The sequence below is a fragment of the Terrapene carolina genome, unplaced genomic scaffold (assembly GCF_002925995.2).
Source record: "Terrapene carolina triunguis isolate 2854851 unplaced genomic scaffold, T_m_triunguis-2.0 Scaffold102, whole genome shotgun sequence".
NCBI classification, from domain to species: Eukaryota; Metazoa; Chordata; order Testudines; family Emydidae; genus Terrapene; species Terrapene triunguis.
The window spans coordinates 2,162,790-2,190,651 of NW_020664453.1; the positions used below are offsets into that span (position 1 = coordinate 2,162,790).

The 27,862-nt window shown below is 40.6% G+C and overlaps 1 protein-coding gene across 1 annotated transcript in view; it reads left to right on the top strand.

The window, feature by feature from the left end:
* The window catches only part of LOC112120543 (ubiquitin carboxyl-terminal hydrolase 24), a 104,961-nt gene that overhangs the window by 17,544 nt on the left and 59,555 nt on the right, over positions 1–27,862 (top strand). Inside the window, exons 2-16 of the mRNA XM_026651721.1 lie at positions 3,889–4,054; positions 5,113–5,180; positions 7,103–7,246; positions 8,121–8,243; positions 10,059–10,094; positions 10,784–10,849; positions 13,570–13,635; positions 15,752–15,826; positions 17,175–17,333; positions 18,465–18,579; positions 19,163–19,266; positions 24,655–24,762; positions 25,247–25,342; positions 25,441–25,602; positions 27,497–27,604. Of these exons, the coding sequence (XP_026507506.1) occupies positions 3,889–4,054; positions 5,113–5,180; positions 7,103–7,246; positions 8,121–8,243; positions 10,059–10,094; positions 10,784–10,849; positions 13,570–13,635; positions 15,752–15,826; positions 17,175–17,333; positions 18,465–18,579; positions 19,163–19,266; positions 24,655–24,762; positions 25,247–25,342; positions 25,441–25,602; positions 27,497–27,604 (1,596 nt within the window). The remainder of the gene's footprint in view (positions 1–3,888; positions 4,055–5,112; positions 5,181–7,102; positions 7,247–8,120; positions 8,244–10,058; positions 10,095–10,783; positions 10,850–13,569; positions 13,636–15,751; positions 15,827–17,174; positions 17,334–18,464; positions 18,580–19,162; positions 19,267–24,654; positions 24,763–25,246; positions 25,343–25,440; positions 25,603–27,496; positions 27,605–27,862) is intronic.

A 27,862-nucleotide genomic window follows, 5' to 3' on the forward strand; every position in this document is an offset into this window, starting at 1 on the left:
GCTTTTGGGGATTTCCCCCCGGACGGGGATTTGAATCCCAAAAAGCCGGACATGTCCGGGAAAATCCGGACGTATGGTAACCCTAACTGTAAAAGAACCACATGCAGCTCACGAGCCACAGTTAGGCCACCCTGGTATGGTATATAGAGAGGTATAAACAAGTCATTGTCTGTATGAAATTTTAGTCTGTACTGACTTCACTAGTGCTTTTTATGTAGCAGTGCTTTTTATGTAGCCTGTTGTAAAACGAGACCAATATCTAGATGAGTTGGTGTACCCCCTGGAAGACCTCTGCGTACCCCCAGGGGTACGTGTACCCCCAGTTTAGAACCACTGTTTTAGAGCACTCGTGTTGTCAGTTTTTTCTCCAATATCTTTCAGCAATAATAAATTAATTAATGGTATGTCTACACTGGAGCTAGAAGGTGTGATCTCTGGCTTGAGTAGACATATTCATGATATGAACTAACAAAGTAGGGTAGCTGCCGTGGGATGGGCTAGCTTCCCCGAGTACATTCTTAGGATCTCAGATGGGATTGTGTTCCGGGTGATTAACCCGTCCTACCACTCGTGCCACTGCAGCTACGTTTCTGTTTTAAGCACACTAGTTCTATTAGAGCTATGTCTGCTTGAACTGAAAATTACACCTTCCAGCTCCGTACGTACCCTAGGCTTTCAAATGCCTCTTACTGAAAAAACTTACTTATCCTCCTACCCCCTCCCCCCCCCAAAATAAAATAAAATAAAATAATTTCAGACATAAATTACATAGGAATGTATTTACCACATCAGATCAGGCTGTTTCAACAGCAGCAGCCAATACCCGATGCTTCAAAGGAAATACAAAATTCTGTAGTTGCTTGCCAACTATATAGTGTTTTTCTCAAAGTTGGATGTGAGGGAAACTGCTTCCTGTCTGCTGACAAGCTTATGCCCTGAAGCTTTGGACTTAATTACTCTTTTGGACTGTGCAGCTACAAATATTAATGGTCATGATATCCAGCATTGTTGTGTTTTACTTCAGCCACTGTATCCCAGTGACACCTGTAATAGTGAATGCCATGGATTTTTCTGAGTTTTTCTAAACTTACTGCTCTTGAATAACTGTTATAGTTAAGGTAGAATTTTTTAAAATAAACTGGTCAAAACCTCCATATAGGGGATGCAGTGAGAACTAGGAGCTCCATTATTTGCTCAAACAGACTGCTGAATTCTTTACCACTTTCTCATGGATTCGGTTTTCTTTTGACTTTCTTTATTTTTTGTTCATTTCACTTCCCTGACTCTGGTTTTATTTTGTTTTTACACTTGAATATGCTTTGTCCTTGTCCTTCCTCCCCACATTCCTCCTGAGGGAATTCTGCACCAAAAATATAAAAATTCTGCACACAATATTTTAAAATTCTGCAAATTTTCTTTATCAATAAATAAATGTGGAGGCTCCAGCACTGCAGTGGGGAGCACCCTGCAGCCCCTTGCCCTGGGACAGGGACTCGGCGGTGAAACTGCACCCACCCCTGACAAAGCACAAGGGCTGGGCCTGCCCCAGAAACACCCTGGGGCCCTGCCATTCTGTGCCAGGCACACCAGTTGTGGGCAGGCAGGTTCAGCACAGCAGAATCCAAGTGTAGAAGGACTTAATGTGGGGAGATCCAGGTGTGGGATAAGAGGGCTCTGTGTGGGGTAATCTGGGTGCGGGCAGCTCATGGGGGGGGATCTGGATGCACAGGGGTTCATTGGGGCTTTCTGGGTGCAGGGGCAATGGAACTCTGGAGGGGGTCCAGGTGAGGGTGGGTGGGCCTCAGCAGGAGGGGTCTGAGCGTGTTGTAATGGGGCTTGGTGGGGGGGTATGTGTGTGGAGAGCTCAGTGTGGGGATCTGGGTGCTGGGACTGTGGGGGGCTCATTGAGGTGGTCCAGGTGCAGGGGGAGGGCTCGTTTGGGGGAGTTCGAAGGGCCTGTTTATTGGGGGAGCCCCAGCTGCTGCTGCTGCCGCCGCAGTCAAAGAAACACCACATGCTGGGCTCCCGCTTCCCCTGTCCCTTTCTCTTCCCCATCCCATCCCCCTTCCCACTGTCCCCTGCCCCTATCTCCTGCCCTCACTCACACATTCCTGCCCTATACCACCCTCCTTTCTTCCCTACTGCCTCTTCCCCATCCCATTCACCTTCCTCTGTTTCCACCACCTTGTCCAGCCCCACTGCAGGCACTCATTCCTGTACAGAAGACAGGATGGCTCCTAGCACACAGAAGGGGAGCACAACCAGTACTAGGACCCATGAGGCAGTGTCCGAGCGGCACCCTCCTTCAGCTGGGCAGCTCTGTGCTCCAAGAAATGAAGGGCAGTAGCACATGACCCTGCGTGCCCCCCATGCCTAGCCTTTGGGAGGGCAGTGCCCCTTCAAACTAAGCCCATGGGCGTTCCCAGGTCCCCCGCCCCCACATGGCTTCCCTTTGCTTCCCTGTCATTTTCTGTGGGGAAGCAAAGAAATCTGCGGGGGGACATGAATTCTCTGTGTGCGCTGTGGCGCAGAATTCCCCCAGGAGTATCGCATGTTCCTTGCTTTTCTCCTGAGTGCAATCCTGTTGCTGTTACTGCACTTTTGTGTTCATTTATTTCCAACTGGTGCAGGACCTGATTCAAACATTCTGTCCTTTCTCCTGTTTAAGTTCTGCCTCCTGTTTTAGTGTCAGAGGGAAAATTCCTCTTTGTGAACCCCACTATCTCACCGCACACTGGGTGATCAGCATTTGAAACAGAAGAAATGGTAGCTTGTTTCCCAGGCCATCATTTTATCTGGCATCACTGTTTTACCTCACGTGGCACTTCCCAAAGAATGTTGTGCTAATTTTGTGTGTTCTCTCTGTATGCAGGAATAATTGCAATTCAGTGGCATTTACAAGGAAATGGGTAACGTTGATCTGAGCTGCAGATTGCTTCTTGTCCTGAGTGGGAGGGGGATGGGAAAATACAGCACAGCTTTTTTTTTGTGTGTGACTCATTTTGACTGTAAAAAAGGGACGGTTGTGATTGAGATTTGGTTTTTTTTTTGATAAATCACTACTTTACGTACAGCGTATTAGAAATATTTTAGTCTGTCCTGTTTATTAAAATGGGGAAATGATAGTGTCATACAGCTGAATTACCTCAAATGATACAGTATCTTGCCTAGTCAGATGTTTCACAGTGAATATTTAGTAGAGAATTACTGAGATGAAATTGCAGACGTCTGACGTGAATAGGGTACTTCACACCATAAGCATGAGTCATTTATTACCTTTAGTATGTAATATGTTCTGTGATAGTGTTTGAGTACAGAATGTTTGGTATTTAATTATTAGATATTAAATTATAAAAATACCAGGGGTGTTTGTTAGATATTATTTAAATACAGTATTGCTAACACCAGGTGCTCAAGAATCATGAGGCAGGACCCCCAAAATTGAGATTGGCTTAAAAGCTTGAGACTTCAAAAGAAACCAGGCTTATTTTTAATTTGCCTTCTGGTTTTTGAACCTCTAGGGTTCATGTTTTCCATCTTTCCTTCACAACCAGGGCAGGTTTTTTCAGCTAAGATTCTCCTGTCACATGACTCCAGGAAAATTAATATCACAAGACTTAAGTTTAAATCATGAGTTGGCAAGCCTGGAAATAAGACATGTAAACACACAAATGTATAGAGGAAAGTACAATCCCTGTATCAATGGGTATTCAATTGAAACTTCATATTCTGCCCTCAAACATACTTGCAACTCCATTTGAAATCAATGGGAGTTGTACATGCTAATGATAGGGCAGGATTTTGTCTTAAAGGAGTTGATGAGCTAAGTAATCACTAGGAACAGCTAAAAAAAATGCCTTCTTCATTTGCACCTCTTCTCATTCACAGAAAAATGATGAAAATGGGAACTGCTCTGGAGAAGGTATTGAGTTTCCTACAACCAATTTGTACGAACTGGAGAGCAGAGTCTTAACAGATCACTGGTCCATACCATATAAGCGAGAAGAGTCCCTGGGCAAGTGCCTAATTGCATCTACCTACCTAGCAAGACTTGGTAAGTTCTGTTTTTGACTTTTTTTTTAATGGGTTCAGTGTGTATTTAGGAAGAGTACTTACAAATTCTATGTAAAGGTGTATACAGAGGATATGCTCTAGAAAACTGCAATTTTTATACTTACTAACTAGTGCCATACAAAAATATTGCACTCTTTCTAGAACAGTTAACAATCTGCTGTTGTGAGCTCATACTGGTTCTGCAAAGAGGGTTTGATTGTAGAATAGAATAGGCATGCAGTTTTTTCGATGTTTTAAAGATTGTAAATATTTTTGTATGTAAAATGGTTTCATTTTAAAAATTACTGTTAATAAAGAGCTGTATTAATTTACTTGGGCATTTATTATTATTAATGATGTTTGTGTCCAGGCTCACTCCATATTGAGCTGTAGAGTAGGTTATTTGGCCAGGCTGTCCTAGTGGAAATACTCTGCCGCCATATCATAGACTTGGGTTGATTCCTTTCTGGTCAACAAGTTGTCAGGGGCTGAGGGTGCTGTGGCGGCAACATGCTCAACTCCTGAGGTTGAAGGTATACGTGAACTTGCTTTTCAGTATGCCCTCTGGCGAGCTAAAAGGAGGTTATGCTATGTTGTTGTGTTGGTGGAAGACATTACAGTGCGTAAAAAAAATTAGCTGAGTACTCTAGGTTGTATGTGAGTTTGTTATGGTGGATGAGCAGCAGAAGAATGATTTGTGCAAGTATCAAAACATAAACTGTGTTGTTGAAAGGAAAAACGCCTATAGAGGTGAAGTTCTGTTAATGCCACGTAGTTGTACCCGATGGAATGTTTGGAAATTAAACTGCTCCTAATTTCTAAAAGGCTGGAGATCTAGTTTCTTTGACCTCCAGTCCCTTTTGGTGGAAGACATATAGCACGAGTAATGTCATCCCAATAGGATGCTTATTGCTTTGCTCACTGCTTTGCTCACACCTTATTTGTGAGCTCATCTTCTGTGACCTCAGTAGCAAGGCTTTGAGATCTAGAGCTCATGAGGCTGTAAGAAATCAGCCAGAGGTAATCATAAATTATATACCCTCTATCCTTTTTGAAAAGGTCTTTCTGATTCTGATGAGAATTGCAAAAGATTCATGGACAGATGTATGCCTGAAGCATTTAAAAAGGTAAGGGGGAGGAAAGTGCACAAATCCAACTTTTGTGTTTGGGAGTCCATTTCATGAAATGTTTATTCTGGTCCATTCTGATGTGTGCCTCAGATATTATGGTGACTGGGGTCATATAAATTTTTCAGTAGAATTGAACGCTTATGCCCCAATCCTGCATCTGTGCTGAGCTCCATTGAAATCAATGGGGTCCTTCTTATGGATGGATCCCTCCATCCGGAGTCAGTTGCAGGATCATGGCCTTAACTGGTGTATGTTGATACAGTGCTTTGAAGGTCTAAAGATCCGTAAATATTAGGATGTATTATTTTTTAGTACTAATGACCAGTCTTCCTCTCTCATTCTTCCATTGTAATCGTTCTGTCCCCCAGGTCTGAAAAGTTGGAGTCATCTGTGACTCCTCTGTCTCTCCATTACCCTACACACTTAGACCCCTAACTCCTGCCACTTCTGCCTTTTACAGCGTAGCCAAAATTTGTCCCTTCCTTTCTGTGCTTTACTGCCAAAACTTTCTTCCATGCTTTGATTTCCTGCCTGGCCTAGTGTGAACTCCTACGCTTCGGAGTTCTCAATATCCATCTTGCTTTCCTCCATCCTGTTCCATAATCTGTGGCCTAACTTTGTTCCTTGCCCATCACTCTGACTATATCACGCTGTCCCACTTAAAATTACCTTTGCTGGCTTTATGTCCCCGTCCACATCAGTCTCAAACTTTTGTCCTTCCTTTCAAAGCTATGAACAAACTCTGTCCTGCTTCTGTCTCAGCACTGGTTGATGGTGCAGACTGCCTTACCCTGCTACCTAAAGTGCCATGCGCATCTATGGTCCCATATTCCAATGGTAAACAAGGGATAGACCTTGGAAACTAACTGGTATTTTAGGAGTTAAGAATAATTGTCTTATATATAATTTTCTAAATGTACATCAGTTATTAAGCCCTGCAATTTCCAGGAAAAAATATATTTCAGGTAGAAGGATTTTAAGAAAATAAATTCATGTTCCAATTGGCTTGGGATTAATGTCTGTGCTTTTTAACCACTGGGTGATTTCTACCCACTTAGTTTTCATCCTGGATAGCTGGGGTGTATGTCAGGTGGAGGAGAGATGAAAGAGGGTAGCTGAAAGATTCTGTTTGCGGAGGTAAAAGTTTAAAGTCTGCTGCTGGGTTACATTTACTCTAAAATACCCATAAGCCACTTATGAAGCTTAATGCACTGTAGTTTCTGAAAATCTTAAAAAATAAATTAAATAGTCTTTGGGTTCTTTGAGGTTATAAAGCTTAGTAATTTGAATGCAAGCACTTCAAACACAGCTGGTAATGTTTACTTAATTGCTGTTTCTAACTTTTAAAAACCTAATGTAGTTTTCTTATCAGTTTGGCCTAACATGTTGGTTTAATGCTGCCTCCCAATCCATTAAAAATGTTCTTTAAACATCCACCTCTTCAGTAGTGCACATTTTCCTTGGTTTCTAAGGAAAATTATATTCGAGAGGTGATATAGTAAACCATGACTTCAAGCAAAGTAATGTGGCTGTGTGACAAGCTTATTGCAAGAATTAAAAATGGATTATCTAACATCCTGCAAACATGTTAACAGAGTTACTCAAGCACTTAGAAATAAAGACAGTAAAGTGAATGGCCCTCCTCCATACAAAACTTTTCTGAGTTAATAGCTATTTCCAAGGGAAACCGTCAGTGTATTTTGATAATTACCTCTTAGTCTCTGCTATACCCTGTTTCTAATTAGTAAGTTTTAAAATGGTGAAATTATAAATATCACTGTTACTTTTCCTACCTTCCTGCTGTATAAAGATATCATAAATCATATTTCTATTAGAGTACTACCAAGTACTGTGAGGGAAAAGTGTTACTCTGAAAATAATCAGTGCCAGAGATTGATGCATCTTTCTCATTTTGGTAGCTGCTGACATCCAGTGCTGTTCATAAATGGGGTACTGAAATCCATGAGGGAATCTACAACATGTTGATGCTGCTAGTAGATCTGGTCGCAGAGAGAGTGAAACAAGACCCAATTCCTGTTGGCCTTCTGGGTGTGCTTACAATGGTACTGTATTTTTATCATGCAATCTCTTGTAATGGTAATATTTTACATCCATGGAGATATTTGACTCACTTTGAAGGAGAATAGAAGTTCTAGAAGGAATTAATATTCATTAGTTTTATTAATGTCCTTAAAATATGAAAGTCTCTAGAAATCCGTTCTTAAACATCATGGATGGTTTGTTTACAATCTTCAGGAAAGCCCTTGTGACTTCTAATATTTCTGTTGTTACTGTTTACCATTTAAAGCATGAACTCACTGTTGCCAAAATATTAAAAAGTGAGTAATGATTTTTTGCATGTCTGTTTTTGCGTGTTGAACTTGAGAGACCCGAAAGGGGCCTGACTTTTCAGATTGAGTGCTCAATGCTTTCTGAAAATCAGCCATCTTTAAGGTATTTCAAGTTTTTAGCATTCAAATCATTCGTCACTTTCTAAAATCTTCGCTTGTATTCCTGTTCTAAAGAGGCTATCATTGCCAAAAGAATGACCATAGGTCTGGGAGGCGGGAACTCCTGTCTTCTAATCCCTCCTCTGACACTACTGTGGCCATGTGCAAATCACTTTAACCCCCTTTCAGTCTGTCCTCCCTCTCTGTAGAAGCAAATCAAGAAGGGGCTATCTACCTGCCTTAAGTTGGAGGTTTGTTGGAGATTGTTTGTACGGTGTTCTGAAGTTTTAATACTGTATATGTTAAGTACTAAGTATCGTTAATATGAATTATCCATGCTAAACTGTTAATTTCTTTCACTTGGAAAAATTAGCCATGCTCAAGAACTGTGTTCAACTACTGAAGTCAAATATTAACAAGATCTGTCTTTGAGACTCACAAATAAGCCACGTTGTGGTTGTTTTTTTGTTTGTTTGTTTGTTTCAAGGCTTTTAACCCTGACAATGAATACCATTTCAAGAATCGAATGAAGGTATGCCAGAGAAACTGGGCAGAAGTCTTTGGAGAAGGAAATCTGTATGCTGTCTCGCCCATATCTACTTTCCAGAAGGTGATCATACATATTTTTGTCTGTTTTATAGAACAGAAATGCTTTAGAACCCGAGAGTATAAAAGGCTTATCCAATATATGTAAATGCTTATCCAAAATAAGCTGAAGTAAATATTTAAAAAATATTGAGTGGCTTTTGAATACCAAATTTGGTTGCTGTTTAGAAGAGCATTCCCTTTTCATGATTGTAAGAATGTTCTACCATGGGGACTGGATCTGGGGATTGGTGCCCATTCCGATCTAAATCTGCCATTATTACTACTAGTTCAGTAATAAACAAAAGACCATCTAACACAGTGGTCACCAACCGGTAGATCGTGATTGACTGGTCAATCCTGGAGTCTCTGACAGTCGGTCGCAATCTCCGGCGCTAAAAATCCAGTGGCACAGCGGGGCTAAGGCAGGCTCCCTGCCTGCCCTGGCCCGCGCCACTCCCAGAAGCAGTCAGCATGCTCCTGTGGTCCGGGAGGGGCGGGGGTCTCTGTGCGCTGTTCTTGCCTGCAAGCACCGCCCCCACAGCTCCCATTGGCCGCGAATGGGAAACTGCAGGCAATGGGAGTTGCGGGGGCGGTGCCTTCAGGGAGGGGCAGCGCGTGGCGCTGCGGGGGCGGTGCCTGCAGGAAGGGGCAGTATGCAAAGCTACATCCGCCACCACCCCCGAGGGGCTGGGGGGGGGCATGGTGCAGGGGCATGCTGGCCGCTTCCGGGAGCGGCGTGGGCTGAGGCAGATAGGGAGCCTGCCTTAGCCCCACAGTGCCGCCACCCGGGAGCTGCCCGAGGTAAGTGCTGTCTGGCGGGAGCCCACACCTCAGCCCTGAGCCCCCTCCTGGAGCCAGCACCCCGTACCCCCTCCTGCATCCCAACACTCTGCCCCAGCCTGGAGTCCACTCCTGCACCCAAACTCTCTCCCAGAGCTTGCATCCCTCACCCCCTCCTGCACCCAAACCCCCTGCCCCAGGCTCAGCCCGGAGCCCCTCCTACACTCAGAATCACCTGCCCCAGTCCAGTGAAAGTGAGTGAGGGTGTGGGAGAGTGAGGGAGGGAGGGGAGATGGAATGAGCAGCGTGGGGCCTTGTGGAAGGGGTGGGGTAGATCCAGGGTTGCACTTAAATTCAAAAAGTGATCTTGTGCGAATAAAGGTTGGAGACCACTGATCTAACATCTCTAGCTTTTGCTATATAAAATGACATAGTTGCTCTAGTCCACAAAACCACTATCTTAATTAACCCTCTTGTTGGCAGTCTCAGTAGACAGTTCAAAACTGATCAAGTCTACATGCTCATTCAGTCTCATACATGTAAAGGTAGTCCCTTCAGGTCAGGGTGGTGGCACTCTGGTAGAGATGCAATTCGAGGCTTGCAGTGCCATTGTAGGTGCTGTACCTGTTGTGTGGATAAATAAGGTTTCAGTCTCTGGTTATCACTCTGTTGCTAAAAAGAAAGCTCGTGGCTTGTGAAAACAAAAAGAAACTTTGCCAAAATTCAGGGAAAGTTCTTCCGTAATATTCCACACTACTGATAAGTTATAATTATGACTGTGTCAGTCAGCAGCCTCATAGCTTAATGTTGCCACAACCCATGGTCAGTGATGACAGGGATTGTCCAAAAAAGGATGATGTTAATAAGAACAACCCAAAGCTCCAGCTGCACTCAGTAAAGAAGGTAGCATAAACACATTAATATATTCTTTGAAGTAGTAGCACATACTTAAAGCTAACTAACCCAAAATGCTAAATGCAGCACACAATAAAAAAAAATCTGCCTTTCACATATTGTTTTAAAATACGTTGCCAATTAACTTTTTTTAATTGTCTAGGAACCTCATGGGTGGCTGGTGGATCTGGTAAACAGGGTAGGTAAAGCTAAACTGAAAAGAACTGTTGATAGTATATGGTGTCTGTCACTTTAATTCATTGCTCTCAAAAGTGATTCTTCATATTTGTTCCCATAGAGGATGACAACCATGTAGAGCAATGAGTTCTATGCTTTTAACCCTGCCCAGCATAGATGGTAAGGTCCTTGCCAAGGCAATCATGCTGGGTTGCCTCCCTCTTCTTTGCCCACCTTTGCACTACTGATTTGTACCCTTCAGCTGAGGAAGGCCAGGGGTCACCTCTGAGGCTGCAGTGCCATTCCACAAACAGCTGCTAGGGAATGCTAGAGAGATGCATCCTGCCTGCTGTCCCTCAGCTTGGCGTCCTATGTGGATCTTCTAGCCTTCTTCCCCTTGCCCACCTTTGCTTAAGGAGGGAGAATCTCAAGCTTGCTTTTGAACCCAGGACTCCACCATAATAGTATGTTGTGTTCTCCAGTGAGCCATCAAATAGACATGAAAGCACAAGTCTTATGTTAAACTTAAAATCCCACTGTGAAAGATCCTTGTTGACAGCTCAAGCATCTTGTCTTGAATTCTTATTTCAGAGATGATCATTGGAGAACAAAGCTTTATACACTCCAAGTTAAAGCCTGGAATATTTGCTTTAATCACATATTTAAAAGGCAGACTGTTGTAATTCATTAACTTGCTATTGCTTTTTGCAGTTTGCAGAGTTGGGTGGATTTTCAGCAATTCAGTCTAAACTCCATTCAGAAGATATTGAACTTGGGGTAAGTTAATCTTCTGTTGATGTCTCTTTTTTTATATATATATATATATATATATGTTAATGTTCTATAGCAAGGGATACTGGTAATTTGACACATCGAATGCTTTCCTCAGTACAGAAGAAGTACTCCAAAAAGAATGCTGTGAGAATTCTTTGGTATGGGATGGTTGGAGGTCAGGGAACTGTATCTGAGATGAGACTTAGAGTTGGTCTCTAAGGAGAGTTGACACCTGGCAAGCTGGGGTCTAAATCTACACATTGCAGCTGCATCCTAACTAGCCATGTGTACTCTGTTACCATGCTCTAAAAGTTCTTTAATGCATTATGGTTCTACTGCTGCTTGAAAGAAAAACAAAGTCTTGACCACTTGTTACTAAAGATCCCATGAATCTACCCAGAAGAGAGCAGTTATTAGCATTGGTGTCCTGAATTCATTTCAATTTGGGTAATTATGTTCAGCATCCCAGTTTTAAGTGGGTGTAAACTGTTACATAGTTTTAGCATTTATCACTGAAGTAGCTGCATTTCAGTTGCAGGGAAGGTGATTCCCATGTGTAAATTATTTTAAAAAAATCTTTGGTTCATATATTTCGTCTATCTTTTTTGTCAATGGAAGAAAGCATAAAATCGTCACTTGTGAAGTTTGCAGATGACCCAAACATTGGGAGAATGGTAAATAATGAAGAGGGCAAGTCACTAAAACAGAGCAATCTGGATCGCTTGGTAAACTGGATGCAAGCTAATAATATCATTTGAATATGGCTAAATGTAGGCCAAAGAATGTAGACCATACTTACACAATGGGGGACGATATCCTGGGAAGAAGTGCCGCTGAAAAGGACGTGGGAGTCATGGTGGATGATCAGCTGAACATGAGCCCCCAGTGCCATGCTGTGGCCAAAAGAGCTAATAGTGATCCTTGAATGTGTAAACGGGAATCTCAAGCTGGAGTAGAGAGGTTATTTGGCACTGGTGCAAGCGCTGCTGGAATTCTATGTCCAGTTTTGATGTCCACAATCCAAGAAGGATGTTAAAAAATTGGAGAGGGTTGAGAGAAGAGCCATGAGAATGGTTAAGGATTAGGAAATGTGCCTTATAGCGATAAAATCAAGATGATGAATCTAGTTAGCGTAACAAAAAGAAAGTTAAGGATTGACTTGATTTCAGTCTATAAGTACTTACCTGGGGAACAAATATGTAATAATTCTCTCTCCAGTCTAGCAGACAAAAGTATAATGTGATCCCTTCGCTGGAAGTTGAAGCTAGACAAATTCAGGCTGTAAATAAGTACATTGTCAACAGTGAGATTAATCATTGGAACAATTTACCAAGGGTTATGGAGGATTCTCCATCACTGGCAATTTTTAAATCAAAATTGGATCTTTTTCTAAGAGAGATTCTCTAGGAATTACTTTGGGAAAGGTCTATGACCTGTGTTTCAGAGGAGGTCAGACTAGATGATCACAATGGGACTTTCTGGCCTTGGAATCTATACACTAAATAACTCTAAATATGTTAACTGCTGCATCAAAATTTGACACATTTAATTACTACATAAACTATACGGGGTCTTAGGTTCATAAAGCCTAACAGTGTTTGGTGTTGAATATAATTTAGAAGACTCAGATATAACAGATTTCAAATCTAAATAACCATGTCTAAGAACCAGAATACCGAGAGGAAGCACATTAGTTCAAATTTTAATTGTCTGTAAAGTAATAACTTGTTCATCACCTGCAGTTGAACTACAAATTTGGAAAATGCTATTTCCTTTTAGTGCGTTGATTACTTCTTCCTCCCTCTTTCTCTCTCCTCCCCCCCACCCCCCGCCACCCCACATTTATTAAGGAGAGGCAAGTAGTTTATATGCAAATATGACAGAAGGAGAGTTTATCTCGTTAAACTTAGACATTGCTATAGATTCTCTCCTCTTAACTTACTAGTAACTCCTTTCTTAAGAAAGTGATTTTTGACTAAGGACACTTAACTTACAGGCTGTTGGTTGTAGTGAGACACTCACTATTATGTAAGTCATTGCCTCTTCTCAGGAGGAAATTGGTCTTGGTATGTCATAATGGCAAGTGAATTTCCTTCACTCTGCTTGAAAATTGATAAAATTTGGAAACCTTGGATCTCAAGATTTTTTTCATTCCATATGTGAAGGAAAATCCTTGTGTGACTGATCTGCATGAGGAACATTCTTCAGCATTGGGTCCTACACAGAAATCCACTTTCTGTTGAAGCCGTCTGGCAGATAGTGATAGGATTCATGAAGGTGAATGTTGGATTTGGGGAAAGAAATCCTCTTTTGTGGCTTTCCACCAGAGAACGTGCATTTGTACTCTACAGTGCTGCAGAGTGAACCATCAAAGCATTTATTGGCTCTTGCATTGGACCAAAACAGACCATGAACAGACTCTAATAACAGAACCATAAAATGACCAAAACCACTGAAAGTTGAGAAGGTCCTTTGTGTTAGCAAGCAAGAGAAACAATACTTAATGCATACCATTATTTTAAATCTGTTTCTTGGACTGCGTGTTGTCCATCATAACAAGAAGTCCCTTCAATGCTGAAGCAAAATTGTAAGCAATGGGAGGATAATTGGGATGTATGATACATGCTGCTTGTAAACCTTCACCTATGTTTTAAAGAATTTAATCATCAGTCTTAAAAGTTATTACTGTGTCTGCGCCTAAATATCTACTATCTTTCTTCCAGGCAGTCTCTGCATTAGTTCAGCCATTGGGGGTGTGTGCAGAGTATCTCAACTCTTCCGTAGTGCAGGTAAAACACCAATTTTATGAGTTAATTTCAGAAAGTAGAAAAATGAACTTTGAAACACACAACTATATTGCTCCCTTGAGTTTTGTATTATTTTTTCTGTGTTAAAATGGATCTCTTAAAAAATGGCAACCAGAAGGCAACACTACTGGTACGTAAGTTTGGCATGAGAATCGGAAACTTAACATGGAAAACTGAATTAGTTTATCACTGACTTAGTTATCAAAGTGGTGGTTAATTTTGAAACACACTTAAACATGTCTGGTTTAGGGTGCAGGGTAGTTGTTTTACATAGGCTAATATTAGTTGAGTGACACTTCTTTTGCTGTAAAATGTGCAAATACCAATTTTTAGATGCATTCACAAGTGAAGGTGGGGTGGGGAAATAAGTTGCCTTTCACAACACATGAAGGAATGCTGCATGCATTAGAGAAATTTCTGCATATTACAGTGGTGGGGAGCTACCCAGAACAAGGAGACCATATGTACCATTTTTTACCCAAGAGAGTAGAAATGCCATTTTTAATTACAACTATGTAGTCTAGGGATGAGATTTTCAAAATCAGTTGAAAATCTCAACCTAACTCTTGGTTTATATGAGTAGAAGGGTTTCTCACTATGTGAACATCCATATTCATTTGCTGAGGACAGTAGACCTGAATCTTCTGATCTTCATCAGTGTAAATCAGAAGCAACTCCTTTGCAGTCAGTTGAACTATCCCAGGGTAAAACAGGTGTGACAAGAATCTGCCCCAATGAGTACCGCTTGCTTTGGACTCCTAGCTTTGTGACTGAGATCTAGGGTGTATATGTGAGCATGAGTTGGAAAATACATTGCTAGAGACAGGGACGGCTCTATGGTTTTTGCCGCCCCAAGCAAGGCAGTCAGGCAGCCTTCAGCAGCATGACTGCGGGCGGTCCGCCGGTCCCGCAGCTTTGGCGTACTCGCCGCCGAATTGCCGCCGAAACTGCAGGACCGGCGGACCTCCTGCAGGCAGGCCGCCGAAGGCTGCCTGACTGCTGCCCTCATGGTGACCGGCCCGTGCCCCCCGTGGCTTGCCGCCCCAGGGACGCGCTTGCTGCGCTGGTGCCTGGAGCCGCCCCTGGCCAGAGAGAAACATCTGTGATCCACATACCTTTGCTAAAATTATGGCAGATATTGCAACCCCGTGCAGTATCTTTAGGGGCCATTGTATTAAATTTATGAATGGCTTATGTATGATTGTGTTCTTCTCAATGGGGGAGGGCTACCAGAGCTCCTCTAAGACCTAAAAACAGTGAGGGCGATTAAAGTGAGTCACTGAGACTGAACAATCAAGAGAAATACCACACCCTGGAGTGGTTGGCATATGTACTAGTTCAAACTGGGTTTTCCAGAGACAGCCAGCCAAAGAAAGGGCTTTTGGGGATAAAAAGGCTGGATTTAAACTGACTCAGGACCTTCTTTCTGATCCAAGAAACATGAGACCCCAGCTCTTGCAAAAGAGTTGGAAAGACTTTGGCCTACTAGGGTCCTATAAGACTTGTGGGTGACTCCTAGTATGTTGTTTAAATCTATTTTTTGTTTTTGTTTTTTTCTGTAATACTTTTACCTTAAGAATAAATATGCTTGCATAGAAAGAGCTGTGTGGTAATTTCTAGCTGCTGGCAATACACTATTCATAGCCTCCAGAGAGAAAGCAACACATGAGTTCTGGCTGTTAGACAAACTGGCTCGCTGGGAATATTGCAGCTGGTTTGGGGGTTTTTTGGTCACTCTATTCAGAAGAGAGGCTGATAAGGTGTCAAGTTGACTTCATTGTATGTATAGCAAGTGTTGTGTGTTGAAAAGATTAGATCTCTTTACTAGATACTTTTATGGTACAAGCTGCTGTTAGTTTATCTGGGAAATTTTGGCTTCTTCCTTTACATTACTTCATTCTCTGTTCATATCAGCACGATGGTTTATGTATGCCATATTTGTGTTAGCTTATGTATTCAAAGTAAATGTGATCTTAAGTTGTTTTGGCCTTTTTAGAGAGAGAAGCTATTGTTTCATTTTACTGCAACCAGATCTTCCAAGTAACTTAAATCTGGAAAATAAAAAATGATTGTCCTTGTATTTTCTCAAATTCCTTAGCCCATGCTGGATCCAGTCATTCATAAAATGATTAAATATGTACAGAATGTGGAAGAGAAGGACCTAAAAGACAAGGTAACGTTCTGATTATATCAAACATACACGTAGAAACTACTGTAAATGTCAAAAGTGCCAAACTATCATAACTTGAGAACAAATTATATTAGTTTCTGTTTGGAAAGTATCATTTGAGCTAAATTTAGACTGAGAATGTTTGTAATAGGAAACTGTGCTGGTGGGTTGGCTGTACTTACCAGGACCCACTTTAAAATCTTATTCAGTGTTAGACCTTCCTGTCTAAAAAGACTTTCCCCTCATAGTTATCCAACAAGTTTCCCTGGGTCCAGTCATGCAAGGTGCTGAATACCCTGTATTCTAGTTGACTTTAAGGTGCCTAGTACCTTGCAGCATTAGGCCCTATAGCCTAGATTTTTAAAGGTACATAGGCATTGCTCGGCTGAGTGTTGCAATGCCTAACTGACTTAGGAGCTCTAGGTCTCCTTTTCAAAAGTGACTTAGGCTCCTAAGTCAGTTAGGTGGAGCAGAGACTAGATATCTTTCAAAATCCAAGGTGTTGGCTGTAGCAAGTATAAAATTGCATTTCTGTTTACAGGTACAAATATTGTATTGTTTCCAAGAGAGTTTGCTGATCTTTATCAGAGGAGATCATTAGATGTCAACATCTTCTGACATTTTTTTGTTCTACATTGTTCTGAATTTGTCCTCTATTTCTAATGAGTCTTTATAGTGTCTTTTTCGTTATAATAATTTTAGATTATGTCTACACTGAAATTTTGTGAGTAAAACTTTTGTCGGTCAGGGGCGTGAGAAAAACACTCCCCTGACCGACAAAAGATTTACTGATGAAAAGCGATGCTGTGGACAGCGCTTTGTTGGCGGGAGACGCTCTCCCACCAACAAAACTACTGCACTTCGTTGGAGGTGGTTTTATTTTGTCGGCAGGAGAGCTCTCTCCTGCTGACAAAAAAGAGTGGCTACACTGCGTACATTACAGCAGCATGGCTGTAGCGGCACAGCAGTGCCACTGTAAGGTGCACGGTGTAGACATAGTCATCGTGATGTGTTGGAGATGTTACTGTTTGTGCACTTAAAGAATAGTGATAGACATGAAATATGTATCTTACAAATTAGAACATTTTAGCACGTTTAACTTTCAACAGAAGTTTCTTCCTTACCCCTAAACTTTGTCTGCATAGTGATTCTTTCTAGTAGTGTGAGTAATACTTCTACAGATGTTCACAGAAAGACAAAGTATTGTGGATTATAGATCAAGCAGCCTTCACCAGGTCACTGTTATTACCCTTTGTGTCTATTATCCAAGTCTAAACATGACAGAACTTATGCTTAAAATAAAATGTCTAAAAATCTGTACAGCCGTTACTAAAAAAAAATTTTTTAACAGAGGCTAGTTAGTATCCCTGAACTCCTGTCTGCTATAAAGCTACTGTGTATGCGCTTCCAACCTGACCTTGTAACTGTGGTGGATGATCTACGATTGGACATTCTGTTGCGCATGTTAAAATCTCCCCACTTCAGTGCAAAAATGAATTCCCTCAAAGAAGTAAGTTTGAATTTTTGTTTGAGTATGACAGGCTATTCTGGCTATACCAAAAGTAGTGTCTGAAAGGCAAAGGGGCGGGGTGGTTTTATGCAAATCATGTGGCCTTAGGGAAGTCTTAATTCCAAGTAAAGAACAAAGGAAGTCAGTCTAACAAGCATTATTTTTGCAAGTTAGCAGTGGATACAAGGGTTGTGGTTTCCTTGGGAAGAGTCCAAGTCATATCAGCTTTCTCCAGGACTATTGTTTCAGCTGTATTTGTGAGCAGTAGGCTCTGCCATGCCTGGGCCATTCATGGGTATTCCGTAGTAAGATAAATCTTAGGTGTATCCCAAAGGCTGTGCTGAGCTAGCAAACATTTTATTCCTCATGTGGAACTGCATAAAAAAGCAAAACTCTAAGTTCAGCCTCTCCAGATGTCACTTACAGTATGCAGATGTAGTCATTCAGTTCTGACTTCCAAAGCTGGTATATCTTAGTACTCCAAGAAATTGCTTTTTTAAAAGCCCACCAAATTATATATCTTTTGAAGGCCTTCTTGGTTCAGTTCTTGTTTCTGGGATATATTAAACCTTTCTTAATTGTCATTTGAAATCAGTAACTCCAACGTGTTTATCATTAATCTTGGGCCCTTGGATATAAGTGTATCACATTCCTCGTGAAATTACATAAATGCAGCATTTTGGGCTTCGTCCGGAACTTGTACTTTGGTCACCTTTATCACTAGACTGAGCTGAAGTGTAATGGTTTACTACCGTGGAGATAGGGAACTAATTTGAGAGCCACAAAAAGAAACCTGTTCTGCAATAATAAAATTTTAGTAAATCTAAAGAAGTTTGCGGTACAGGAGGGCACTCCTGTCTGTGACAGAATGGGATTAGGAAATTGGTGTAATAATGGTACCCAGCAGGCTTTTCTCTTTTTAATAACTGGCCTTTGGCAGTGCATTGTTATAGTCTCCTGGTGCTTGTACTACTTTGGGCTTTGCAGGAGAGTGCACCTTTCAAATGGGTGTGTGTGTGTGTGTGTGTGTGTGTGTGTGTGTGTGTGTGTGTGTGTGTGTGTGTGTGTGTGTGAGAGAGAGAGATGGGCATATAGAGTACAGCAACAGTTTTAACATTCTGTGATTTATAGGTAACCAAATTAATAGAAGACAGCACTGTATCCAAATCTGTAAAGAATGCAATAGATACAGACCGATTATTAAACTGGCTAGTAGAAAACTCTGTTCTATCAATTGCACTAGAAGGTAAGCTTTTTTACCAATTGTTTTACACTACGAATTTTGAATGAATGTCATAGACTTCAAGGAACTGTCAACTGGACTTTTTAAAACTGTTTTCTGATAGAGTGCCCTTTGTAGAAAAACCCAAGCACTTCTTTATAGTGTTTTGATTATTTAGAAGGGTTCTGAGAATACCACCACCAAGCATACTGAAGCACACTTGTTTCCTTTTTGTCTGCTGATGCCTCTTCAGTTGCACTTTCAGCTTTGCTGGTATTTTAGGTTACTACTTGCTGAGTCTAGGGGAGGGTGTGAGGTTTTTCAAAGCAATGAAAGTGACTAGATGCGATATGCTATCAATTACACAAAGAAAACAAGCTGAAAAAATAGAGAAATGATGGGTATTTCTTTGATTTTTCTCTTTTAGTAATCTTAAGAATTGCCTGTAATAATAGCAGGCACAGAATTTTCAGATGGAAATGACTATTTCAAAGGAAGAGTAACAATTTGAAAAAAGTACCAAGTTTCTTGCTATGACTTGTATTAAATTATTCATTTTTTTGATATTATTCACAATTTCTAATTTAGCTGTCTGTTGTTCGATTAGGTAATATAGACCAAGCACAGTACTGTGACCGCATAAAGGGAATTATTGAACTGCTGGGCAGTAAATTGTCTTTGGATGAGCTCACTAAAATTTGGAGAATACAGGTAAGCTTAAGGATTGTTCTATTTTATGTATCATTAAAAAAAAAGGCCAACATTTTCAAACATAAGTGCCTAAATTTAGGCACCTAACTTTGAAAATAGTGAAAATCTAGCTGTCCATTTATTTGCTGGATCACATTACTTCGTTCATTCCCTGTGGAATCATGGTGTACATTATAAATGGACTTAAATATCAGTGTAGACTCCTTACATTCAGTTTTCAGCCGTGGTCGTTAGTGTTTCACTTACCTCATGAGCACCACGGCCCTGACAGCAAAAACGCTTCTGGGAAAGAACACCTTAACGTACACATTTTCCAATCGTTTACTATTGTAACTTCTGCCTTCAGCTAAACAAGTTTAGATTGCTGTTTATTTTGTACCTGTGTTAATCTTTATTTCTTAATAAACATCTCTCCCTCCAAGGTTGCACTCCTTGTTCTAGCTCAGTGTTTCTCAACTAGTGGGTCTTGACTTTAGGGGGGTGTCACAAAAGACAGTTGAGGGGATTGTGAGGTACTGAAAATGTTACAATCTAAACCAAATAAAACCTCTCCCCCATTTCCCATGCACCCTTACCACTTAGTCAAGTGTTCCGTTAACCTCTCAAAACACAGTCACATAAATTAAATAGGCTTCTCATGGATACCCTTTTTTATGCTTTTATAGTGAATGTAAGGGGGTTACAAAAAATGTTGATTTTAAAATAAGGGGTGAAACATTATATTAGCCTCTGACCATACTTTAGCATTTTAATTTTCTTGGATGAAGGTATGAATCTGAATCCAACTCTCTATCTGAGGGAGCTCAAATACTATTAATTGCCTCTTAACATTTTCTACTCTTACATATATACTATTGACAACAATCTGTTAGTCTTATTATACACTCTCATTAATCAATGTGTAGAAAATGGTTCTCAAATGCTTAATGCAAACTGCTGTTTGAAAGCTCTATCCTCAGTCAAAACTGCTTGGTCTAAAATTTAACATGCTAGTGCAAAGTTGTAGTCAACACAGAAACAATTTAGCCTTTATATTTTGTACTAAATAATTAGTTTAAGCTTTTTGGACACCTTGTATAAATCTACAGTAGGATTGAGGATGATAGCAAGTCTCTTTTGCTCAGTGAAGCTGTGACATTGACATGACTCATCTTGCACTTATTCTGAGCTCAGCTGTAATATTTTGTCTTCCTGCTGGCCTGTTTGTGACGTGGGTTTTGTATTGAGAGGCTTTGTATCACTTCTTCCTGAAAAGAGTCTAAATATGATGGTGGAGGTATGGGGTGTGTAAATAGAGTGCCCTGAGCATAAAACTGTGTAATGTTGGTGGAAGACTTAGATTTTAACTAGACTTTGGGTTGGGAACAGGTATATTTAAGGGAGACCCTACTCTCATACCTGAAGACTTCACATCCAGTAAATTTTCCTCCCTATGCATCACCCTCGTGTATTTCAAAAAGTTCTATTTTGTGTGCCAAGGTCTTTCTAGATAGGCTATGTATGTCACTTTTTAAAAAATTAGTAGTGCATCAAGACCTTCAATCTTAGAATAATTGTTATTCTCTGAATAAGAAACAGTATAGTATTCTTAGTAAGAAACAAGACTGATTTATCAAAGCTACAAGAAACAGAAGAATATAAATTTCCTATTTAGCAAACAAGTTCTGTTCAAAATTCCCAGTGTGTAATGTAAAGAAGTTGTTGATAGTTTGGCTGGTCAATGCACTACAATGTGTTCAGATTAGCATTATGTTATTGGCCTGTTTTCACATCCTGTACAGGATGGTATTCATGTGAAGTTTCTTAGGTTTTTTTTTAAATGGTAGCTGCTGACACAGCACATCACCTCAGATGTTGACAAGTCAGCGCAGCATTTTAAAGATGCTGCACACATGAAGCAGCTGATTTTCCCCCCCCCCTCATTCCTTTAAGATTGAGTGTGTCATCTCTGCCTGAAGAGTAACATTTCTGTACACTACTGAACTTGAAGACTCTTGGAGCTTGCATAGAAGGCACTCAGTTATTTGCATTTTGTTTTTAATAGGAAAATTTCAACTGGGCTTCCCCCACTTCTTGCTTCGGATTGATTAATCTGCTGTGTAGTGGTGCATTCAGTGTTGATGGGGTTTTTTACTTCGTAAAATCATAATACAAAGATTTTTTTATGATTCAGTATAACTGTTGTTTGGCTGCAGTCAAACACGACACTTTATTTGAATGATTATCATGTCATTGTCCAGATCTTAGGAAGAGCTCTGTGACTCTCAAAAGCTTGTCCCTTCCACCAACAGGAGGTATTACCTCACCTGCCTTGTCTCTCTCATTCAACTTGATATTTAATTCCCTCAGATATAAACCCTACCTTCTGAATGCAGGAACTTCCTCATGCTGCCTTCTGGGATGCACCCATATTCTGGCCCAAATCTCCTCTTTCCTATTTTTATTTCTGATTTTACTTTATTTTTAAGGAGAAGCATAGCTTAGTGGTTAGAACACTACAGACTAGCATGAGTTTTGGTTTCTGTACCTAGTTCTACTGCTAATTTGCTCTGATCTTGGACAAGTTGCTCATATCTGTGCTTGTTTCCCAGTGTGCAAAATCTTGGCCTGGGGTGTGTACACTGTAAATGGAGAGGGTGGTATACACTAAGAAGCAAGTGTGTGAGTGGTGCAGTTTAGCGATGGGCCTCATTTGGTGTCATGCCTGTGTTTTTTATTACTTCATGGTCATTTGGGAGGATGACTAGGGTGTATAGGACACCTGGAAGAAGCATGATGTTGAGGAAGGGATGGAAGCATAGTTGTAACGATGCTGGTTCTGGCGGGTCCCAACTGAGAGTGCCAATTCAGGAGAAATTGCTTAAAACAGGGCAATTACAGCCCAAGGCTGGGTTTTTCCACCTCTAAGGCAAACCAAACCAGCCAGACAAAGAGGACTTTGGTCTCACCCCACTGGCTAACCAAAAGTCACACAAGCAATTCCCTTAGACACTCCAGTTTCCCAGTATCACCACCAGTGCCACTCGTTATTGGGACAAATGATTATGAAAACCAATACCCCAGTAAAAGAAAAAAGGTTATCTCAATCCCAAAGGACCAAGCCCCAGACCCAGGTCAATATACAAATCAGATCTTACCCACAAATCACGCTGTTGCCAATCCTTTAGAATCTAAAATCCAAAGGTTTATTCATAAAAGGAAAAAGATGTAGATGAGACCTAGAATTGGTTAAATGAAATCAATTACATACAGTAATGGCAAAGTCTTGGTTCAGGCTTGTAGCAGTGATAGAACAAACTGCAGGTTCAAATCAAGTCTCTGGAATACATCCCCAGCTGGGATGGGTCATTCAGTCCTTTGTGTAGAGCTTCAGTTTGTAGCAAAGTCCCTCCAGAGGTAAGAAGCAGGATTGAAGACAAGATGGAGATGAGGCATCAGCCTTTTATAGTCTTTTCCAGGTGTAAGAACACCTCTTTGTTCTTACTGTGGAAAATTACAGCAAAATGTAGTCTGGAGTCACATGGGCAAGTCCCTGCATATTTTGCTGAGTTACAAGGCATCTCTGCCTTCTCTCAATGGGTCAATTTGTATAGCTGATGGTCTTTAATGGGCCATCAAGCAGGCTAGGCAGAGCTGACACCAACTTGTCTGGGGTGTTACCCAGAAGCGCAGCATAATTTTGAAATACAGATCGTGTAGAGCCAATATTCATAACTTCAACTACAAAATTGATACACACACATAGACAGCATAATCATAACCAGCAAACCATAACCTTGTCTTAGACACCTCATTTGACCCCCTTTATACAAGGTTTGGTGCCACTACAGGACTTTGGTTGCAACCATGTTCTATATGGTCCCAGTTCAAGTCAATAACGTGACAATAGTAAACCTAGTTAGGGTGGGTTTCTGGTCTAGAGAGATGCAGAAAGAAGATGCACAGAAAAGAGAGGACACAAGGAGTGATGAAATGTGTTCTGGGAGGCATCAAAAAATGTGATTGCCCCCCGCAGCTGGTGTAGAGTGAAGGTTTAGGCTCCACTTGTTCATGCAGCATGGATGACACCACGCAGTTTAGGTTTATCAGGGTTACGTTTTTGGAGCTGGGATCCCCAAGCCAAATTTTAAATTAACAGCACTTCTGTTCTCATAATCGTAGATAGCTACAGGTCACTGAGTTCAATTTTCATTTTTCCCCCCATCTTGTGAAAGCTTCCCATGCTCATTCTGTGTTCCCATGTAATGCAATGAAAAATTCCAGCACAGGAGTTGCCGATACCGCCACCATTGCAGTCAGTGGAAGTGCTTCAGCTGCAACGCCCCCACTGTAAATGGGACTGAGCAGTTGACAAGATATTTTCTGTGAGAACCCTTGATTCTGGATTTTACTTCTTCCACTCCTGTATCCCCCAGAGCCTGGATCTGGTAACTTTCTGGTCACTGTGCAAAGCCCACTTCATCTGTCAAGCACTCACTGGGTTGTATAGATTGATGACTGGGGTGGGAGAAGTGTTTATGGAAAGCTGCTTATTTATATTGCTGGTGAGAGTTTGAAGGCTATGTGAGAGTCAAGGATTGTGATAATTTTCCTCATGAGGGGATCCGTGGTTTCAGTGAGGCTTCCTAGAGGTGCAGGAATCGGGGCCTTAATGTTCATAAACAGAAAAAACATTTCTATATAGGCACATAGCTTCCATGAAGAGCTTTGGAAAATGGATGTATGTATGGAGAAGAGAGGAGAGGTCTGGCACCACTACACACAGCAATGACAGATAACTGCAGATAGCATCAATACCTTCCTGTTTAAATGTTAAAGTATTTCCATATGTAATTTTAGACTGAACATCTTGACAAGCAGTAAACTGACAGCTGTACATTCAGCAGATTGATGGATATTGTGGTTCCTCGTTCTACTTCTATGGGTTCCACCATCCTACCTTAATTGACGCAATCAAAAGTCTGTAATGGTGGCCACTAGGATGTGGAAATCCTGCAAACACCTGTGTTGGCACATCTTTTCCTATTTCTTAAAATGGTTAAACACTGAAATAGAAAATACTTCTGAAAGAGTGAGCAGTTAATTTAAGGTCAGTTACTCCTGCCCTACAGTATCTGCCCAGAATATTTTCAATTAACATAGCACTTCTCACAAATATAAACTGTTTCTTTTTGGACAGTATTTCAACCACCTTTGGGGGTTTGGTAGATTGAGAGTACTACCTTGTCTTGTTCTAGAATGATTCTCTTTCCATGAGATGTGGCAATACTCATTTATATCCATTGTTGCTCAGACATCTGAAGGATTTTACATGATGTGTACAGTCTTGATTTTCTCCTCTTTGCAAAGAACTAGTTGCTGTCTCTCATTTCCTCCCCTCTTATTTAGTCAGGACAATCATCCACTGTGATTGAAAACATACATACTATTATTGCTGCAGCTGCTGTGAAATTCAGCTCCGATCAACTTAATCATCTGTTTGTTCTTATTCAGAAGGTAAATCTTTATCTGAAATTAAATTTCTTACTAAAACAGGAATGTTGATATGTTTGAGCATCTAGTCTACAAATAACATTTCTAAATACAATTTTTTTTTAAACCTATCATATGACTTTGAGAAGATTAAAATATTTATTTTAAATAACTCCGCTCCCATTGTGCTGTCGATTTAATCTTTTAACTCAGGTTTTAACCATGTTATGTGTTCTTACTGCTAAAGTATGTTCAGGAAAAGATTTCATTATTGCCTCTAGCCACTTGTGATAATTTTTTGGCAGTGTTTGGTGAATTAGATCTCCTGTTAACAAAACTGAGTTCACATCTAATCAAGCTGGCAGTGGCACATGTTGAAACTGTGTCCCTTTATTAATTGGTGATATCACAGTAAAATAGGTCATAGATGGAATCAATTAATTTGAAACTTTGCATTTTTATTACATATTTGCTGCTGTAATAGTAATTCTATGTCTTTGTCCTGCAGAGCTGGGAGACTGAGAGTGACAGAGTGCGACAAAAACTGTTGAGCCTGATAGGACGCATTGGTCGGGAAGCACGCATTGAGACAACCACCGGAAAGGCATGAGAGAAAAAAATCCTCCATTGTTAAGATAAAGAATAGAATTGCATCTCTTTTGTAATTACTAGTGTCCCTGACCATTTATGCTATTCTTGAAGGTCCTAGAGGTGCTTTGGGAACTGGCTCATCTTCCAACGTTGCCCTGTGGTCTAATTCAGCAGGCCTTGGAGGAACATCTGACAATTCTTAGTGATGCTTATGCAGTGAAGGAAGCAATCAAAAGGAGCTACATCATCAAATGCATAGAAGATATTAAGAGGGTTCGTTTCTCTGTAGAATTACATTTTTTTCCCCAAAATGGCATATTCTCTAAAGAGTGGCTTGGGCAGTATCGACACTTCTTTCAAATGACATGGAATTGGACATTTGTTGCATCTGTAAGCTTGTACCTTGGGAGAGTCTGAGGGGGAGATTTTATGTGAGCCAGCTTGTTTACTGTGAGACTCGTAATAAGTCTCTTGCCTTGTTTTAAACAAATTTGCAGCCCCGGGAGTGATTAGTTTGGGAGAAAACTTGAGTGGACTCAGGGTTAGAATTTTCAGGTGGAATTACTATTAAGGTATGTCAGTGTTGAAACTGTGTCCCTTTAATATAAAATATTCTAGATTTTTCTTTGAAAGAGTAAATCATGTTTTCTGATTTGTCTGTTAGACAAGTCTCTAAATACAGATTGGTTTTTAAAACCTAGTAATATCCTTTGTTTAAAGAAACAGGCATGAAAAATGTCTTCTGGTATAAGAACCCATTTTGCAGCTGAATTTGCTAAGATGTCTCCTGGGCAGCAGAGTGCTGTTGAGGGGAGAGGGCTTTGACCATGTGAAATTCATGGCACATAGCTTAAAGGATTTCCCATTCTATTTACAGATCTGCCCATGTAATAAATGATCTTTCTATAGGCCTGCAAGAATGCACCTGTCCTTATTCCATAGTCCAAAATGTGCCATTATAAAAGAAATGGCTTGTTGTTACTTCGGTTGCCCTCTCTCATGCTAAACTAAACTTAGACTAGCCTTTCTGGTTTTCCAACACCATCCAAGAGTTGGGTTGGTGTTGTTTGTTTTTTGTTTTTGGTAGAGCAGATATTCCTTAGGTGCCAAGGTACCTTGCATTCTTGCTTTTTCTCTAAAAATCAGAAATGCAGATCTCAAGCGGTCTGCCCTAGGGGGAATGTTTGTTTGAAATCCAGACTATTCTGTATCTGATGTTCACTTCTCTTTCCTGTTCTTGCTAGAAACTCCTCAAATTTGTTCCAAGGCATCCTTCTGTAACAGTTTTTTTTCTTAGTGCTCCCTGTTGCAGTGCCTCCATCTAGGGCTTTGATAGTATGTAGTTTTAAGCTAGTTTTACAAATGCAACATTTACCTATATACCCCCACCATAAATAAGGAGAAATTAAAACAACATTTGAGAGAATATTGGCAGCACTGTCAAAGGTATGGAGAAGTCTTCAGTGTAGCTTTCTTTCTGCCATGAACAGGCTGCTGAGCATGTAGCATTGATTGTTAGCATCTAACCTAGAATCAAGATGCTATTTTCCCAAACAGAATTTGGTGTGCCAGCTTCTAATGTCAGACTTTATGGAAAATAAACCCCCCTAAGGGTTCAGTCCTACAAAGTGCTGAATGCTTCTAACAGAAGTACTCAGCACCTTGCAGGTTCTCTTAAGTTCTCTTGCAAGACTGAGTTTAAATATCTTATCAGAGGTCTCCTTGTGACCCTAAAATGTCTCATTGAGATAACCACTGATTCCTCCCCCCCTCCCCAAGCCTCTGAATCCCTTGGTAGTATTTTAAATAATTTTTAAGTTCTGTTTTGCCTGACTCCTCTCACCGCCTCCCCAACCTGGTCTTTCATTGAGTAGCTGTATTTGATTACATTTGCCCTCTAAACCTTGGCTTGCCTCTCCATCTTACCTGCTGTCAGCTAGCCATCTCCTTCCTCAGCTATCTGGTGTAATTGTGAAAGCTGAAACTGAGACCATCAGTGGAGAGGAACCAAGGACTAGTGACTGCAGATTTATGAAAGAAAACTATTATCCTGAAGCTGGGGCATGGATGATAATAAATAGGTTTCTAGGATTCTCTGACAAGAAACAATTATAGTATTGTTGAGTATGTACACATGTGTAATTATTTTAACTTCTTTTATTACTAGTCATCCCAACATCATAATCCCCAATTTGTTTGGGTGGTACCAGCTTTATGTCAGCTCCATGAAATCACACGTTCGTTTATTAAACAAACGTACCAAAAGCAAGATAAGGTAAGGCACTTGCTAAAATATTTTTGAAAGCAAAGTTACATCCATCAAACTTCAGCTTTTATAACCAAGTTTAAGTTAAAAATATGGTATTAATTTATGGCACTATTTGAATTGAGGAGTTTAATGTAGTGGTAGTATCTTAACGGTATAATTTTACAATGGTAATTCCTTAATACTCTGTGCTGTCCATTATATGCGGATAAGCTTATCTCTTCTGACATGTCTGAATTGGCTCACGTTATATTTGTGCCATTACTA